Source organism: Ahaetulla prasina, chromosome 2 (genome assembly GCF_028640845.1).
Source record: "Ahaetulla prasina isolate Xishuangbanna chromosome 2, ASM2864084v1, whole genome shotgun sequence".
Taxonomy (NCBI): Eukaryota; Metazoa; Chordata; class Lepidosauria; order Squamata; family Colubridae; genus Ahaetulla; species Ahaetulla prasina.
In genome coordinates, this window is record NC_080540.1 from 110,020,182 (window position 1) to 110,038,104 (window position 17,923).

At 34.5% G+C, this 17,923-nt stretch overlaps 1 protein-coding gene across 1 annotated transcript in view; it reads left to right on the plus strand.

Annotated features, from left to right (window-relative positions):
* SLIT3 (slit guidance ligand 3) overlaps positions 1-17,923 on the plus strand; it is a 570,113-nt gene that overhangs the window by 409,758 nt on the left and 142,432 nt on the right. The window contains exons 15-16 of the mRNA XM_058174175.1: positions 10,220-10,370; positions 10,953-11,027. Coding sequence (XP_058030158.1) covers positions 10,220-10,370; positions 10,953-11,027 — 226 coding nt within the window. The remainder of the gene's footprint in view (positions 1-10,219; positions 10,371-10,952; positions 11,028-17,923) is intronic.

The following is a 17,923-nucleotide window of genomic DNA, read 5'->3' on the forward strand; positions in this document are numbered from 1 at the left end:
TGTAATTGATTGAATAACACTCATCTAAGGATAAAGTTCCCATTAGTAATATAGATTGTGCAGGATCCAGTCTGGGTCGGTCACCAGGACCAGAAGTTTCAGATGACAGCCAATGATTTAAAAGCCAGCCATCAACACTCCCCAATCGGCATCTAAAAAGCCACATACAAAAAGCACCATATAAATACTACACAGAAAAGTACTATTAGACAGAATTTCCCTGAAGATGGGCTCCAACACAAGTCTGAAAGCTCGGAAGACAAAACCTCTGGTCCTGATGATTGACCCAGACTGGATCCTGCATTATTATCCTGGGATACATATATTCTTAAGCTAGATTGATGATATTCAAAAAGGGCATAATTGATATACCATTTAAAGTTGGCAATAAATATTTTTGCACAAAGAAGTTTTTTGGTCTCCAGTGAGAGTTGCTAGGAACTCTCCAATAAAATTAGGAACATTCTTCCAATATCACACTTTAAGTTTCTGATGGTATACAACCTGAGAACACACAAAACTCAATGTTTCTGTATATACCCCTACAAGATCCCTTAAAATATTCACTTCCGGTTTAAGTAGTATTAGAAAGATTTCAAGTAGCATATTAATAGGGAGATAATTCCCTCTTTTGTCTATAAACTCATATCATCAAAAACTGTTCTGATATTTTCAAATATTGGGAGTAGCTGGGGATGGAATAGAAAACTGGAAGGAAGGAAAGGAGGTAAAAGTGCTGCAGCACAAACTGAAGTTCACTGATGAAATATTGTATTTAAGTGAAATCTGTAGTTTCTATTATCAACATTATATTGTACCATATACAATATCATTATTGCTACTATTTTAATTGTATCCTGCTTTCCTACCTATTTACCAAGGAACTAAGTTGGTTACTAAACTTTGCTTTGAAATACATTTTACTTTACAGAGAGTAACAGGAATATATTCATGTTTTTCTATAAATTTAAATCTAAAATCAGTATTCTGAGAAAAATCTTAATAAGCTGATTTATTGTAAATTCAATTGTTTGTGCTACTCTCAGTTCCGGGGATTGAAAACAAATTAAAATTTCAATATCAAGCTCAATTGGAGCTGAGAGATGCCTTTTAGTGATACTAATTTCATTCCATTTTTTTAAGATAACCATAACATCTGAGAACAAAATTGCAGTCATGTTTGGAAGCTATACATTATTTTAAACAAAAGCTCTTTTGAATTTAATTTTTAAAATAATGTGGATTTATATCCTTGCTTTTCATGATTCAGAATGAGTAAAAGGGTGAATTGGGTAAGGGAAAATGAGAATTCCATTTTCTGATATGTTGCTCTTTTGTTAGAGGAAGACTTTTTAGCTTTGCATAACATCAACTTATGATGAAAAGTGCTGTTTTCTCCTTAATAGACATAACTGATTGAAAAAAAAATGTTGATACTGAGAACACACTGTCCTAACCATCATTAATTGGCATGTCAAAATTTACTTTTGAAGTTAAATTGTCTATATTGCTCTTTCAGAATTCATGTATAACTTTCACAACAGAAGTGGTATTCAGCAGGTTCTGACCAGTTCTGGAGAACTGGTAGTGGAATTTTTGAGTAGTTTGGAGAGTCGGTAAATACCACCTCTGACTGACCCCGCCCCCATCTATTCTCTGCCTCCCAAGTCCCAGCTGACCTGGAGGAAATGGGGATTTTGTAGTAACCTTCCCCTGTGGGGAGGGAATGGAGATTTTACAGTATCCTTCCCCTGAAGTGGGGTGGGAATGCAAATTTTACAGTATCCTTCCCCTGCCCTGCACACCAAGCTACACCCTCAGAACCGGGAGTAAAAATTTTTGACTCCCACCATAGTTCCACAAGTGTTAAATGTACACAAGCACGCAATACATTAAATTTCATATTGTATTAATGTCATCAAAGGTTTGTTTTATGCAGATTTTGGGAAGAAAAGTTAGCCAGACAAGACTTTCTTAAAATTATACATTTTAATGATTTACTCATTTCAAAACGCAACCAGTATGAAGTGAAATGATCATATTGCCTGATGCTGTATTGGAAACTGACCTTAGTTGCCTTTATCTTCAAATTATTAAGTTTAGTAGGATGGATTTCAGTCTCTATGCTTGAGCAATTATAAGAGCTACAATGTTCCTGTTGGATTTTAGTTGAATGTCTGTATTTTCAAGTTAAAGAAGAAATTCTACAATTGTCAATAGGAGTCATAAAAAGATATGGATGTCTTCTCCATCAACTGTACTTGCCCAATGGCAGCCAAGCATTTAATGCAAGATTGCAGTGCTGTTACACAACCGAATTATCTCAGCAGGCCTGTATGCTTGATACCATTTGATTAAGGTATCTACCATATAGTTTTGTTTCCTAAGCAATCAGCAAAAGGAATCTAGCAAGGTTTACTTATCCAACAATAACCTCACATTGCAATAGAATTTTAACTGTTCCTTGATTGGTTCACAGTTCTACAGGGATGCTACAAATGTTAAGAAGATTTTTCAGCCATTCTCAAAAAACTGTTTCTTCCTTTCACTTCCTTTCTTTCTGTTTCATTTGGCTAATAATTGACCTGTCCATTTCTGAGATTTCTGAGATTTTCCCGATGAAAGGAAGTTCAGAGTCATTGAAGCTTTCCTTTCTCTTCCTTTAACAATAAGAATTCATTTCTCATTTGAAGTTCTAAATCTATGTCCTGAGTATTTCAGCATTTGTCTACTTGTTCCATTTTCATTATCAAGCACAACACTAATGTAGCAAACATTAGTGGTGTGCTTGGGACAATCAGATATGTGCCAATAATCTATTTGTCAGATGCTACTTTATAATAATTCACAGTGTAGATAATAGTGATATAAATCCTAGAATGCTTATACTTCTAATTACACTTTTATGTAATTTACTATCATCAATATTTTTATAAAAGAGAGCAGGTCTTTACAGCATATTGCATCTCCAGTTGAATTCAGAGCATTTGTTCGATGAGTTGTGATTACTATTTTCAAATATCATAGGTTACAGGTCCAATGTGTAAAATGCACAGTTTGTTACAGACTTCTTCACAGAATAAAACCTTCTTGTATAAGTGAAGGAGACAGTAAGAAACAAGCTTCTGGTATAATAAATTCTACTCATAATTTACCTTTCATAAAGCATTGAAACCTTGACTTTGCCATCAAGACCTTGATAGTATGAGTGAGCCCATTTTTTTGGTATGAACTATGCTGAGATTCTTTGTTGTTATGTTATTTTATATTATTCTTGTTGTTTTTACACTTGTTTTTGCTATGTTTTTATTCTGTTTTTTTAACTGTTGGCAGCGGAGACTCATGTATAAGACATGAGCAGCCATACACACACACACTTTTCTCTTTCCCTAAAAGCTTTTCAAACTTCCAAAATTACCATGCAAAATTCAGTAAAAATAAATCCTTCTCCTTGGAATACTGTTAATTAATAAATAAACATAATACTTTTAAAAAATACACTATTAGCAATTTGTTCCAAACATACATTTACTTTATGTTGTAATATTTTTTTGGGAGGGGGAGGAGGCACTGTAAAATCAGGATTTCTTAAATATGGGAAACATGTATTCTGAAAAATTATATTGGCTTTATGCTAATTAAATTGCCATTGCTTTTAAGGACTGGTAGAGCTACAGTCATCAACCCTTCCAGTTTAATAACTAATAAGATAATTTAAAACCTGTAATATACACCCACCTTGGGATCCTTTTCAACATGAGAAAAATAGGTCAGAGTTACAGTTCACAAGCAGTCAACCGGCTATACAATATTTCTCTGTTAGGCTCTGTTCCTTGTGCCAAATGCATGGATTCTTAGTTTGCTTTATGTGCTTATGTAGAAAGTTTTTGCCATCTACAACGCTCTAGGTGAAAACAAACAGCACCACTGTTCAGATTCACATATATTAATTGGGACTTTCTTTAGATAACAGTTCTTACAGTTTCCTGATACTGCTTCAAATAAAAGATTTCTCTAAATCAAACACACGCCTTATTTAATTTGGAGGCTCCAGCTTCAGAGGGAGCAGACAGAGATGTAATTATGCTGCAATAAATGTTACCATATTTTTCAGAGTATAAGATGCACCTTAGTTTTTGGGGAGGAAAATAAGAAAAAAACTGATTGGCAGGTGGATTGGCCTCTTGGAATACCCCCAATCAGCTGTTCCCAGAGGTGAATTTTAGCAACAGGTTCCTTGGTTGTGAGCTCTGTGCCTTGCTTTTTTTTTTTTTTGCTTTTTTTTCTCTGCCTCTGAAACTCGGTTTCAGAAAAAACTTTTTTCTGCCTCTGAAAGCTTCCAAAACAGAACTTCAGGGGGAAAAAAGCCTCTGAAGCTCTGTTTGGGGGCTTCTTTTCTGAAGCTTCTGTCAGCCTTTGAAACCTCCATTTGAGAAGCTGCGTGAGCTACATTCAGAGTATAAGACGCACCCAGATTTTCACCCTCTTTTTTGGAGGAAAAAGGTGTGTCTTATACTCCAAAAATATGGTATTTTTTCACCATGGTGTTTGGATGTGGTCATTTAGATTCCAGTACAGTATAATTATGGAAGTCTCCATGTTAATGCTACTGTATAAACCAAAGCAAACGCTTGGAGGTGGCACCAAAAAAATTTTTTTTAACAGCAATGAAATATGAATCAACAGGAGCTTATTGTGCTTATTGACAATGTTGTAAAATCCAGACAATGGAGAATTCTGGCAGTTGAAGTCCACAAGTCTTAAAATTTCCAAGTTTGGAGACTCCCCCCCAAAGGGCACAGAGATTGTGATTAATCTCATATTCTTTTTTTTTATCTTGTAGACAAAATGATGAAGTACTAACAGTCAAATACATACAGTCAAATACTAACAGTGTACATACCTGCCTATTTTAACTATTTTCAAACTATTCCTAATGTATTAGTTCATATAAAGAAGCTGAAATGTTTGAATGGGGTTGGGGAGGAATAAGCATTATCACATGCTGATTATACCTTTATTTTAAAAGCCTTGGTTGTATTAGAGGGAAGCTGTTTTCTAAGCATTGCAACTCAAAAACAAAAAGTTCACTTTTTGTTTTTGAATAATACCATTCCATAAAAACTCGACATGCACTTTAATCTGGTTAATGATGTTATGGATCATGTTTACAATCTGCACTTATTCTTCAACCTTTCTGTCAGCTGTAAGCTTTTCAATATAATTTGTAACAGTTTCACCTCCAGAAGTGTCCAGTAGTTGTTCTTCTACACTTACTGTACAATACACATTTATTTTTGCCTTTGTAACAATAAATTTGACTTCTTGAACTTCAGCTCCTTTATGCATGGGAGAAATGGACAGCAGCTCACAATGAAATCTCCAGCTTGTGCTTCTCCATGCTACTTCCTCTCAACGCTCTCCTCTCTTTGGCGGCTGCTTAACACTGACTCTGCCTATTAATGGGATTTTCCTTTGTGCTTGATCTAACCATGTGGTAGAACAATACAAATTGAACATGGTTCTGTCAAGCACCATGGAAGGCTCCATGCTTTCCTGCAGCATGGCATGCTGGAACACTTCTTCTGTTTTCAGAAGCATCAAAAGGTGAGAGATGACCACATTGTGAAAGGAAAAAGGAAAAATAATAACAAGAGACATATGGTAAAGAGAACTGTAACAATACAGTTCCATAATATTTCATACAATTACCTAGCTTGAAGCAGATCTCACAATAAGTCCACAGATCAGTCAAGCATTCAAAGAGCGCTTTTGAAAATAGCTTGCATGTGAAATAACTGTGACATTATTCCTTCTAAGTGTACAAATTGAGTATCTAAAGATATTAGATTATGTTCCAGCTTCAGTGATGGTTTCATGATGTCAGATTTATTACTTTATCTTGTAAGCTGGGCATAATAATTTGATATTGTGGAGGATGCTTCCCATTATGAAATAATTCCAGGGCAGTATTATATGTGTTTAAGCAACCATGTGCTTTACGAAAAGTCATTGTGTTGCACAGAATGACATTCAGTTACAGTATAATTCTTTCTAAAATACAGAGAACTATAGTTAGTAATTAGAACTGTGGAAACTACTGTATTCTTGGCCAAGAATGAAAATGCACTTTTGATATTTTTCCATACTCTGTGTTTGGATAGTATAGCAATAGAAACACTAGCACTTAGACTTGTATACTGCTTCAGAGTGCTTTACAGCCTTCTCTAAGCGGTTTACAGAGTTGGCATATTGCCCCAACAATCTGGGTCCTCATTTTACCAACCTAGGAAGAATGGAAGGCTGAGTCAACCTTGAGCCGGTGAGAATTGAACTTACAAACTGCTGGCAGTTGGCAGTGAGCAGACGTAGCCTGCAGAACTGCATTCTAACCACTGCGCCATCATGGCTCTTATAAATTGTTGTTACAAAATTCACTGTAATATGCATGTAATGTAACCATCTAAATATCTTATTTGTCTCTATAATGCCTATCTTCTAAAGGTACTGTCTCTCTCCTCTTATCTTCCAAATAAACTGTGCATCTATAAATGAGCCAATACAAAATCTTATTAAAATTTTATAACATAGGGTATACTTCCCATTTAACAGCTTATAATGACCATGCCATTGCTATCAACAAAATAAAATCATAGGTTAAATATGCACACTTGTCTGTAGATAGATAACATAGGAGAAGGTTAGACGATGAACAGGTGATCTGACTTTACATAATTAGTAAATGGATTCTCCAATATTCAGGAGATCAATTATCAAGGGTTTTTTGCAGGTATTTCAGCTTACATCCCAACAAGGCTACCTCACTTCCATGGTTCAAAAGTGAGAATTCCCTTGCAGTATTTGTAGTCTGCATTAAAGTTTGACTTGGGGTTGGGGATTGGATGATGATTAGAGATTTTCTGGAAGACATTGATTAATTTGTTGCTAGGATTGATGTAATCTCTATTTTGATTGGTCCACATCAAGGGCATCAATTGATTGACATCATTCAGGAAACATCTAACTACCAACCAATAATTTTACACAGGAAACTCCCACTTCTAAACTGTTGTCCTGAACTTTTGTAACATATTCAAGGAATCCCTGGATTCGTTGAAATATAGATCAAGTCTTCTGGTGTGCATAATTGGGACCTGTTTTCTATTGATCTGTAGATTTCTGACATACAATGGAATATATCCAAAATTCTTCTAACAATATGATAGTACTATATGTGGCCAATCATCAGTGTCCCAGGGGCTGAAATAATCCAATTATACCATAGTAATTTCTTATTTGGTAGTCCTATACTTACCACTGGCTATAAAAAATAAAGTGGGTTTAACTTTGCTGTGACTTTTTGTCAATAATTCAGTTCCTAGCTTATCTCTTATGTTTAAAATTTCTCTCTGAAAAGTAATTGGGAAGCTGGTTTTCTTGAGCTTGTTCTCAGCTTTTGAAAAACAAAATATTCCCCCCCAAAATAATTGTAATAAGTCATAATCTTTGAATATTACAATATTACAATAAAACAATTAAGTCTCAACTTATTGAATTTCAGAACATAGCCTTTTCTCAATTGAACTGAATTGTTTTCATAGTAGGCATTTTGACTAAAATAATAATGAAAGCTAATACAGAAGTAAATAATAGATAATCGCAATAGCACTTAGACTTATATACCACTTCATAGTGCTTAACAGCCCTCTTGAAGAGGTTTAGAGAATCAGCATATTAGACCCAACAATCTGGGTCCTCATTTTACCAACTCAGAAGGATGGAAGGCTGAGTCAACCTTGAGCCAGTCAGGATTGAATTCCTGGCAATGAGCAGTGATGCATTCTAACCAATGTGCTGCCATGGATCTTACATAATGTAAAATATGTACCAGTATGAACTTTAACACTGATTTTTTTCATTCAAATGGTTTTTTTTAAAGGTCATTTCCAAGGTGTTTTCATTTTTAAAGTTCTACAAGTAACACTTGTAGAATAATAGCTTTCATGCTATTCCACAGATTTCTACTGTAGGCCCATATTCTCCCATCTTTATTTTTGTAATGGAGAAATAATTGTACATTATCCTTAGTGTTACATCTCTTGATCTGCAACTTATCTATTTAAAGTCAGGGGGAGCATGTCTGATAAAGTAATGTATGTGGAGATGGATGGACACAAATAACTACAGCCAGATGGCTGGCTTTCACATTAGTTTCTCTAATGGGAATAACATGATAGAACTGCCACCTGTCCAAGTGATCTCAAGGCTCAGGTTAAATAATAAATTTCTTCCTGTTGGCAACTGATTGCTGATGCTTTGTAGGTTGATGGGTAACTTGGAGTTCTTAATAATGGTATGTGTGTTGATCACATCTTACAGTCCTCTTGATGATTCACATTTAAAATTTTAATATGTGTGTATGTATGTACAGAAAACATTTCTGATTTCTGTTGTTGCTATTTCATCTGAGGAGCATGAGGAAGAAAATGTTGTATCCTAATCAGCTTATTTTCTTTAACTCTTTTGTTTCTTTAGAGTAAAAGAAAACAGGCCTGGAATCACAATATCATACACAGTAATCCTCACTTCCTCTTCTTTGCTCCCTACCGATCATCCATCTCTCTCTCTCTCTCTCTCTCTCATTATATAGTTGTATGTCTCGGTGTGTTCTTTTACATTATTTATCTTATTGCTATATTACCTTTTATTCTGCTCATACTCTTTTTATTTCTTCCTTTTTATTGTTGTAAGCTACCTAGAGTAGCTCCATAGTGAGATAGATGAAAATTAATTTTAAAAAATCAATTAAATAAATAAATAAATTTCTTTATTAATTGTGTTTCTAAAAAGAGGGGGTACTTCCAGGATTTCAGCACTGGGTTTTCCACTTGAAATAAACAATATTAAACAATAAGACCAACACTGAGGCAGGAGAACAGGAAAGTGTATTTTCTATAGTGAAGATTTTTTTTATCCTATATCTGAAATACTTAGAAAAATAATGTATATTACATTTAATGTTTTTGTTCTAAATATATTCTCTCTGAAACAAGATCTATTGATAACTTTTCAATAAGAAAATTTTAGCTTTATCTTGATATCAAGTTTATACTTCAGTTACAGTCCATCTATGAAATATGTCTTTTCCATAACTGTGTTCTCCCAGTTATATATCCTCTTTTGGTTTTTAGCCTTTTTTAAAATTCATTTTAATGCATTTTGTTTATAGGAAAATGCATTTTAATTCATTTAAAATTTAAAATGCATTTAATTTATAAACAAAAATTTGTTTAGTATGTACAAAAATGATTATTACTAAGATTAGTTTGAGCAAAATTCTACTGAAAATATTTTCAGAATCCTTTTGTTGATTAGATTATCTTTTCTCATTTTTTTTCAAACTCCTTTTTTACAAAGTGTTTTGAAATAAATGCATTTGGCATTCATAGTTAACTTATTGGAACTGCAATTAATTTATGAAGTTATTGAAAAAGTTAGAAAAACTAAGATTTAGTAAAATTGTTGGATGTAACAGATATGTTCAGCAAAAAGATGATGGTTCATCTAATAAACATTGAAGTCACTATGCAAGTATTTCCCTGATTTTATCTGTTGTGACAAACCTTTGATTGCATATCCATTAATAATTTGGCAACCATAAGCACTAGTCTCCATTTATAGTTCTTATTCATTGAAAAGTTTGGAAAAAGAACTGAAAAAGCATTTCATTAAGCAAACACAATTTACCTCACAGTAGTAGTGCAAGAACAGACTACACTATAGTTCTTACTAACTTTACATTGACCAAGTTTAAAGAAAGTAGAATTTCTTGAACACTGTTAGTTTCAGTTATGTGTTTTTATGTTGTTAAAATATTTATACTCCTAAAGCAGAGTCACTGATCTTCTATCCTATGCTAATGTGACTGACAGTAGCCTACCTTCATTCCACTGTATCATTTGCCAGTAGATAGTTATTAATATCACTTTTTTCCCCGAAACTGTCCCTTTAGAAATAAGACAGATCTCCTCCCTGTAGATTCACATAAAAGTGTCTTTTTCGGATTGTTTCAGAGCATAATGCAGAGAATATCACATGAATTCATTCTTGTAAGGTTCCAGAATAAATGGAAGTGTTCTTTTCAATTGTATTTTGGGATATTACTATAATTAGTATTTTGCAATGTGTATCTTTACCTATAAATGTTTCAATTTTTCAGGTTCAGAGGACTACAGGAGTAGATTCAGTGGGGAGTGTTTTATGGACCTCATCTGTCCTGAAAAATGCCGCTGTGAGGGAACATTTGTGGACTGTTCCAACCAAAAGCTTACTAGGCTTCCAAGCCACCTTCCAGAATATACTACAGATCTGTAAGTGTAATATTTTTGTAAGAAAAAAATATAAAATGCTTCACTATAAAAATTTTTATTTTTTGTGGTTCCAGCCAGATGTTATCAAATACATCAATGGACAATGTTTACTGATGAACCTAGGCAATCTTGAAAATCTAAATTGATGTTAAATTGATTAATACATGGACGTATAACTATGATGAAAGTATTATAGAATTTCCAACCTGCAATCTGGATTAGGAGATTGGTAAAACATTAGTTAGGAGGTAACAGCAAAGAATTTCAATATTTTTGCCAAGAAATCTACATGGATATGTCCATGAAGTCTCCTGCTTTGAGAATCTAGGCATCTGACTTTTATCTCATTCTTATAAAAGCTTTTTAAAGTAAGCTAAACAGAAAAAAGGATTAACCCACAGCAACCAGGGAACTCCATGACTGAGGGAATTGGAACATGTGTTTCTCTAATCTACTTCAATTATCAACAATCACAACTATATAGCTTTCCTTTTCGCAATATTCTGCAATAAATATATATGTAGGTGCTGAGGCTTTTTAGATCAAAGATCTTTCAATATTTTTATTTTTATTTTTCAAAAGTCGTCTACACGATAATGATATTTCGATTCTGGAAGCTACTGGAATATTCAAGAAGCTCCCTAGTCTACGAAAAATGTAAGTCATTTCTTTTATTTGTTAATAGAATCCTGCTGGCTCAAATATGAAATATTCAGACTGCATGCTTATGTATATTTAACTGAAAATAAGTCCCATTTGAAAACATTTTTTTTAAATCCAGCCACTATGTTTTAGAAAGCATTGGTTATTTTATGGGTACAGCTAACTGTGGTAGTTTTAGAACAGGGTGAAAAAGGTAGTAGTGTATAAGATTTCTTATTAACTAGCTATTGTTCTTTTATTTACTGTATTTTTCGGACTATAAGATGCACCAGAGTATAAAACACACCTTCGTTTTTGGAAAGGAAAATAAGAAAAAAGCTGATTGGCGGGTGGATCAGCCTTCTGGAATACCTCCAATCAGCTGTTCCCAGAGGTGAACTTTAGCAATGAACTTTTCATTGGTTGTGAGCCCTGTGCCTTGCTTTTTTTTTTTTCCAGCTTCTGAAACCTCCATTTCAGAGGCTGTTTTTTCAGCCTCTGACCTTCGTTTCTGCTTTTTTTCAGCCTCTGAAACCTCCATTTCAGAAGCTTTTTTTTCAACCTCTGAAACCTCCGTTTGAGAGGCTGGGCAGGGCTACATTCAGTGTATAAGACACATCCAAATTTTCACCCTCTTTTAGGGGGAAAAAAGGTGTGTCTTATATTCCGAAAAATATGGTACTCTTTCAGTTTTGTCAGTACAAATATAAGCAATATGACATATAACATATTCACAGTGTTTCAGAGTAGGAAAACACTTAATGGTTGGTGTTGACATCTTTTAACAGCTCACTTCATGGTAGCTTAGCAGATATGTACCACTATAATAAATATTATTCCATAAAATCTGGTGGACATTTTAAGGATATAACTTAGATCTCAAGAAATTGGTTAGTGTCTTATGTTTATTAGTTTGCATTTACATCTGAAATGAATTTATAGTGTATTAATATTGAGTTACCTATTCCTGCTGCCCAACGTTAAATTTAGAGGAAACCATATTGCTGATACATTTATGAATTGGTGCATCTTTTGGTCTGTGTCCACAAACAGCTAAACGTCTGGTATTCAGTATTAATTTCAGGCTACACAAGGTCTGAATTTCAAGGCTAGTTTGGATCCTTTATCTAAATTCTAGTCTCGCTGTTCTATTTGATTCCATTTAGTGAAGTCTGTGAAGTAATAAAATATTCTCATGGCTCATGTAAATTGTTAATTTAAGAATACGGTACATGGAATTGCAGATTTACAAAGCAATATTCCATTAGTTTGCATATTTCACTAAACTGAATCAAGTAGAATGCATATCGGGTTATCTACACTTTTAAACTTTAAATAATGGAAATATATTTGATAATTAAGTTTCATTTCATTAATTTATTTCCAGAAAGATTTCAACAACTCAGTACTTCATGGTAGCATTTCAGCATGATAATTTTCAAAGAGCAAGGATAGTTGAACAAAGTAATGTTATTTTTCAATAGCTACAATATGCAACACTCATGTTCTCTTTTGCTTTTTTTTATTTTACTTTTATGAACCTGCAAATATTCTGTTCTATTCTTCTTAAAAGATGATAATGTAAGAGTCAAATTCAGGTACATAATAAATAACTGAAACAGCAAGAACTAAAGGTGTTGTGTGTTGATCATAAATATTGTCTTAATGGGATTTATCATCGACAAATCCAAGCAGAATATAACATAACATAACATAACATCAGAGTTGGAAGGGACCTTGGAGGCCTTCTAGTCCAACCCCCTGCCCAGGCAGGAAACCCTATACCATCTCAGTCAGATGGTTATCCAACATTTTCTTAAAAATTTCCAGTGTTGGAGCATTCACAACTTCTGAAGGCAAGTCGTTCCACTTATTAATTGTTCTAACTGTCAGGAAATTTCTCCTTAGTTCTAAGTTGCTTCTTTCTTTGACCAGTTTCCACCCAATATGTTCCACCCAATATGTTCCACCCAATATGTTCCACCCAATATGTTCCACCCAACATATTCCAATATGTTTTGAAATAATTGAAATTATTTGTATCCTCCTTAATTTGCATACTATTTAGTCCTATTTTAAAAAGTCTATCCTATACTCAGTACTATTGTATTAAAGCCAGATTTGTTTCTTGTTTATATTTTCTGAACAATAACAAATCAGTTTTATATTTGCAACATTTTCTTCCCATTTTATATGAAATGGAATTGAAGGCCCAAAGGAGATATAACATATATTTTGAATAAATTGTTCTATATACTGAATTTATTTTGCTTTCGTGTATTTATGAAAAAGTGATTAGGTTTCTAATCCATACAAATAGAACAACTAGTAATTGATAGAACTATTTATTTAGGAATATTTGTTAGCTTCTCTTCAGTCATGGTGCTCAGACAAAGCTTATAAATAAAAGAAATAGCATAAAATTAATCAAAAATGCATGTCAAGCATTAAAGTCTAGTTGCTTTCAGCACACAATGAACACAGAATAAAAAGGCATGCACAAACAAAAAGTTGTTCACTTGACTTGAGGAAGAAATAATTATAACACCAAATGAATCTATTATTTATTTATAAAAAATCTAAATTTTATAATGGATTTCAAGTATTGGACCTCTGTAGGTAAGCCTTTCCTAGCTATGGATCAAGTCTCCTTAGATATAGGGGAAAATTGAGAAATATTTGGAGGTTTTTGATTGTATAGGGCACAACTTCAAGAATTCAGGCTGATTTATTTTTACAAAAGGTCATGAGGTTTCATTACTCTGCATGTTTTCAAATTCCTGGTTAGATTAGCATGAGTCTGCTTGAGAGGAAAATGATTGCATTTGTGGTATATCAATCAAAACGTGCCAAAACTGAAAGGTCCTTTATTTATCATTCTTTAAGGAATGCAACATATGGTACCAATATGACTAAGCTGGTGTCCAATCGACACCATCTCTATATTACTGTGTGTTCAATTCAATTTTATTCATGTACCAAAAGGACAAAAAGAATATTACTTTGTGTTGTGTAAAAGTCTTAATTGACAAAATACCTGATAGATGACAAAAGTCATATCTGTGGTCTCACTTGGTGATAACAATATCAACAATGTAAGGTAGCTACTTGGAACATAAGAGGAGTAAATGGCAAAAGACTATGAAATAACTATTGAAATGAATGATCAACATGAAGCTGTCACACACAGCTTAGCTGTGAAGCTAAGGAAAAGGGAAAGAATGTCAGATGGCCATTTGGTTCTTTAATGTATTTATGGGTCAGTGTAGAATGTTTGTGGTAACAATATTAATGGGTTGCTTATATAAGTACACCCATGTACATGTTATTTTGTATGCAAAGAATGCCATATTGCCATATTAAAGGCTAAGAACTCAAATTGAAAAGTACAAGGGGTGAGGGAGGGGGAGAGAAAGAGAGCACGCAAGATGATTGTTTTTCAGAGAAAATGGAGCAAGCAGTTACAATTTCTATATCTGTACCTTAGTAGTAGAATGTTTACTAAATATGGGGAACTGGACAGAGAAATTATTTAGGCATGCAAAAATTGGGGTAAAGTTAAGGTATATTATGTGATCAATTATAAGAAGCAAATGTCAAAAGAAACAAAAATGGTTGCATATTAAAATTCTGCTCATACAATGGAATTGAATATTGCAGCAGAAACATCAGTTAGTTGGATACCATGGGAATTAAGTTGTGTGACTAGTTGAACAAGAAGCGTGTGGGTAAAAAAAATAAATGGGTGCTAAATGAATGTGGATACAAAAGTGATGGTAAGTAGGAAAGGGGTATGTTCAAGTGATTTGTTCACAGAAAGAATAGAATATAATTTTTTATTGGCCAGTATGATTGGACACACAATCCAATGGTGCATATGCTTTCAGTGTACATAAAAGAAAAGATACGTTCATCAAGAATCATAAGGTATAACACTTAATGATAGTCATAGGGTACAAATAAGCAATCAAATCATATTAGGAAACAGTCAATATAAATCGTAAGGATACAAGCAACAAGGTTACAGTCATACAGTCATAAGTGGGATGAGATGGGTGATAAGAACGATGAGAAAATTAATAGTAGTGCAGACTTAGTAAATAGTTTGACAGTGTTGAGGGAATTATTTGTTTAACAGAGTGATGGCGTTCGGGGGAAAACTGTTCTTGTGTCTAGTTGCTCTGTAGCATCGTTTTGAGGGTAGGAGTTGAAACAGTTTATGTCCAGGATGTGAAGGGTCTGTAAATATTTTCACAGCCCTCTTTTTGACTTGTGCAGTATACAGGTCCTCAATGGAAGGCACGTTGGTAGCAATTGTTTTTTCTGCAGTCCTAATTATCCTCTGAAGTCTGTGTCTGTCTTGTTGGGTTGCAGAACCAAACCAGACAATTATAGAGATGCAGATGACAGACTCAATAATTCCTCTGTAGAACTGTATCAGCAGCTTCTTGAGCAGTTTGAGAAATGGGAAGTGAATCACAAAACAAATATATGAAGGGAAAGGTCAAGAGGAAGAAAGGGGACAATTAAAGTTGTGGTTGAAAAGAGTCGGTATTATTTTTAGAAAATTATAGGTGAGAAGTTTAAAGAACAAAGATAGTTTATGAAGCAACATATAGTTGATAATTTCCACCGTTCCCTATATTTTCCATCGTTTCCTAGCATGCTAGCTAGCATACTAGCATAAGCCAGATGTTTCCTTTCCTTTTCTTATTTTATCCCTATTGGTTTTGGTTTATAATTTATTATTTCTTCTATGTTCTTTTCATAATGTTGCTTATCCCAAAAGGGAAATGATGTATATATGTAAGTATGTATATATGTATGAGTATAATAAAATTGTTTTGACTCTCAGAGTTAGGGTTTTTTTCCACTGATTATATTGTATATATTTCTATAATTGAATGTATACTACCATGGAATCCTTGGGAAGCAGTTTACATTTTTCTAAAAATAAATAATATAGAAATAAATGAAAAAAGCTTCGTACAACATAAAGCCATCATGCAGTTTTCATTCTAAAATAGTGCTAACAGTGTAATACTATAACACTGTCAGAAATAGTATTATTTTCCATATATCAATAAGATAATGCTCATGATACCAAAACAGAGTTAACTGGAGTTTTAAAAAAGAACAGAATAGATTTGTGTCTCAAGTTCGGTAGCTAAAGTTTAAGCCACCAAAGTTATCTTGTAGGCAGAAATATCACTATGGGCATCTAAAATGATAAGCTGTTGCTAGGTAGAAAATAACCCACCCCCAAAGATAACTTTGGGTATAGAGAGCATCTTCGGAAGACTGGTGGGGTAGCAGAAGGCAATCTTCACAGTTTGTCTATTTTAGGTATATTAAAAGTGACAGTGCCCTATTCTCTCCTCAAGAACTTGGATTTAGCCATTTTAGATAAATACCACCTAATCACCAGTCTTACTTTTGGAAGAAGGTTAAAGAGAGTATGGTACACTTTCATTTGCATTGTGCCCTAAAGGAAGCAGCTGTGGAGACTTTAATCGCATTAGTCAGACAGAAATCGCATTAGTCACACTGTTGGATGATCAGCAACTGGACTTGAAGGAAAGGAATGTGCCACTTCTTGTCACATCTCTTAGCCCAGGGATCTCTAACCTTGGCAACTTTAAGACTTGTGGACTTCAACTCCCAGAATTGCTGGCTGAGGAATTCTGGGAGTTGAAGTCCACAAGTCTTAAAGTTGCCAAGGTTGGAGACCTCTATTTTAGCCGCATCCACACTACTAATTGTAATATATTCTTGGGATGCTGGCAAAGGTTTCTACTCCTACCTAAGTATGCACTTTCAATCAATAGGGTATGTAGTAGGGATGACCCATTGACCACTCCAGTTGGAGCGGTTCCTTTTCTTTCCTGTCTGCTGTTTAAAATTTACATGAAGCCATTGGGTGAGTTCATCCACTAGTTTGAGAAATGTGCCCTTATTACACTAATGATACTCAACACTAATGATACTAATATCAACATTGCTATGCCAGGCCAGGAAAGTCTTCTGATGGATGTTCTGACTCAGTATCTACTGAACTGGATGCAATATATCAGGTTGAAGTTGTATCCCAACGAGATTGAGTTCATTTAATTTCTCCAGAAATTATCTGGCACTCTGTTCCAGTGATAACCCAGATGGAATAGCACTTCCCCAAACAACAGATCTGTGACTTAGAGATTTTCCTAGACTTGTAGCACTATATGAAGGCCATGGCTAGAAAATATTTCACACGACTTTGGTTGGTAAATCAATTAAGGCCCTTCCTGGAGAAAAAACTTCTGGCCATAATTATTCTTGCTTTTATACCTGCTATCTACCTTTTCCTGGGGATGCAATGGCTCAGCATTTAAAGACTCGAGGCTTGTCAAATGGAAAGCTGACAATTCAAGTGTAAGACCTGAGCACCCATGAAGGGGTGGGCTCCTGTAACCCTCCCAAGTTCCTGTCAACCTCACAGTTCAAAAGCATGCAAATGTGAGTAAATAGGGGCCACTTCAGTAGGAAGGAAACAGTGTTTTCTGCACTTTGGGGTATAGTCATACTGGCCATATGACCATGGAAATGTCTTCAGACAATGCTGGCTCTCTCAGCTCAGAAACAAAAATGAGCACTGCCCCCTAGAGTCAGACACAACTGGAAAGAGGAAATCTTTACCTTTACTTTTTGTACCTTCCAGCAAGGTTGTGGCAATACACTCTACATCGGGGTCCCCAACTTTTTTGGTTTGATGGATTGGTGGTGGGGGACAACGGGAGGGTTCTGTGTGAGTGGCAGGTGTGTGCATGAGTGTGCACAACTCGATTTGTGTGAACAGTAGATGCATGGATGCCGCTCATGCAAATGGAGCTGTGAGCACAAGCATCTACCGCAAATATGCATGTTTGCCCACC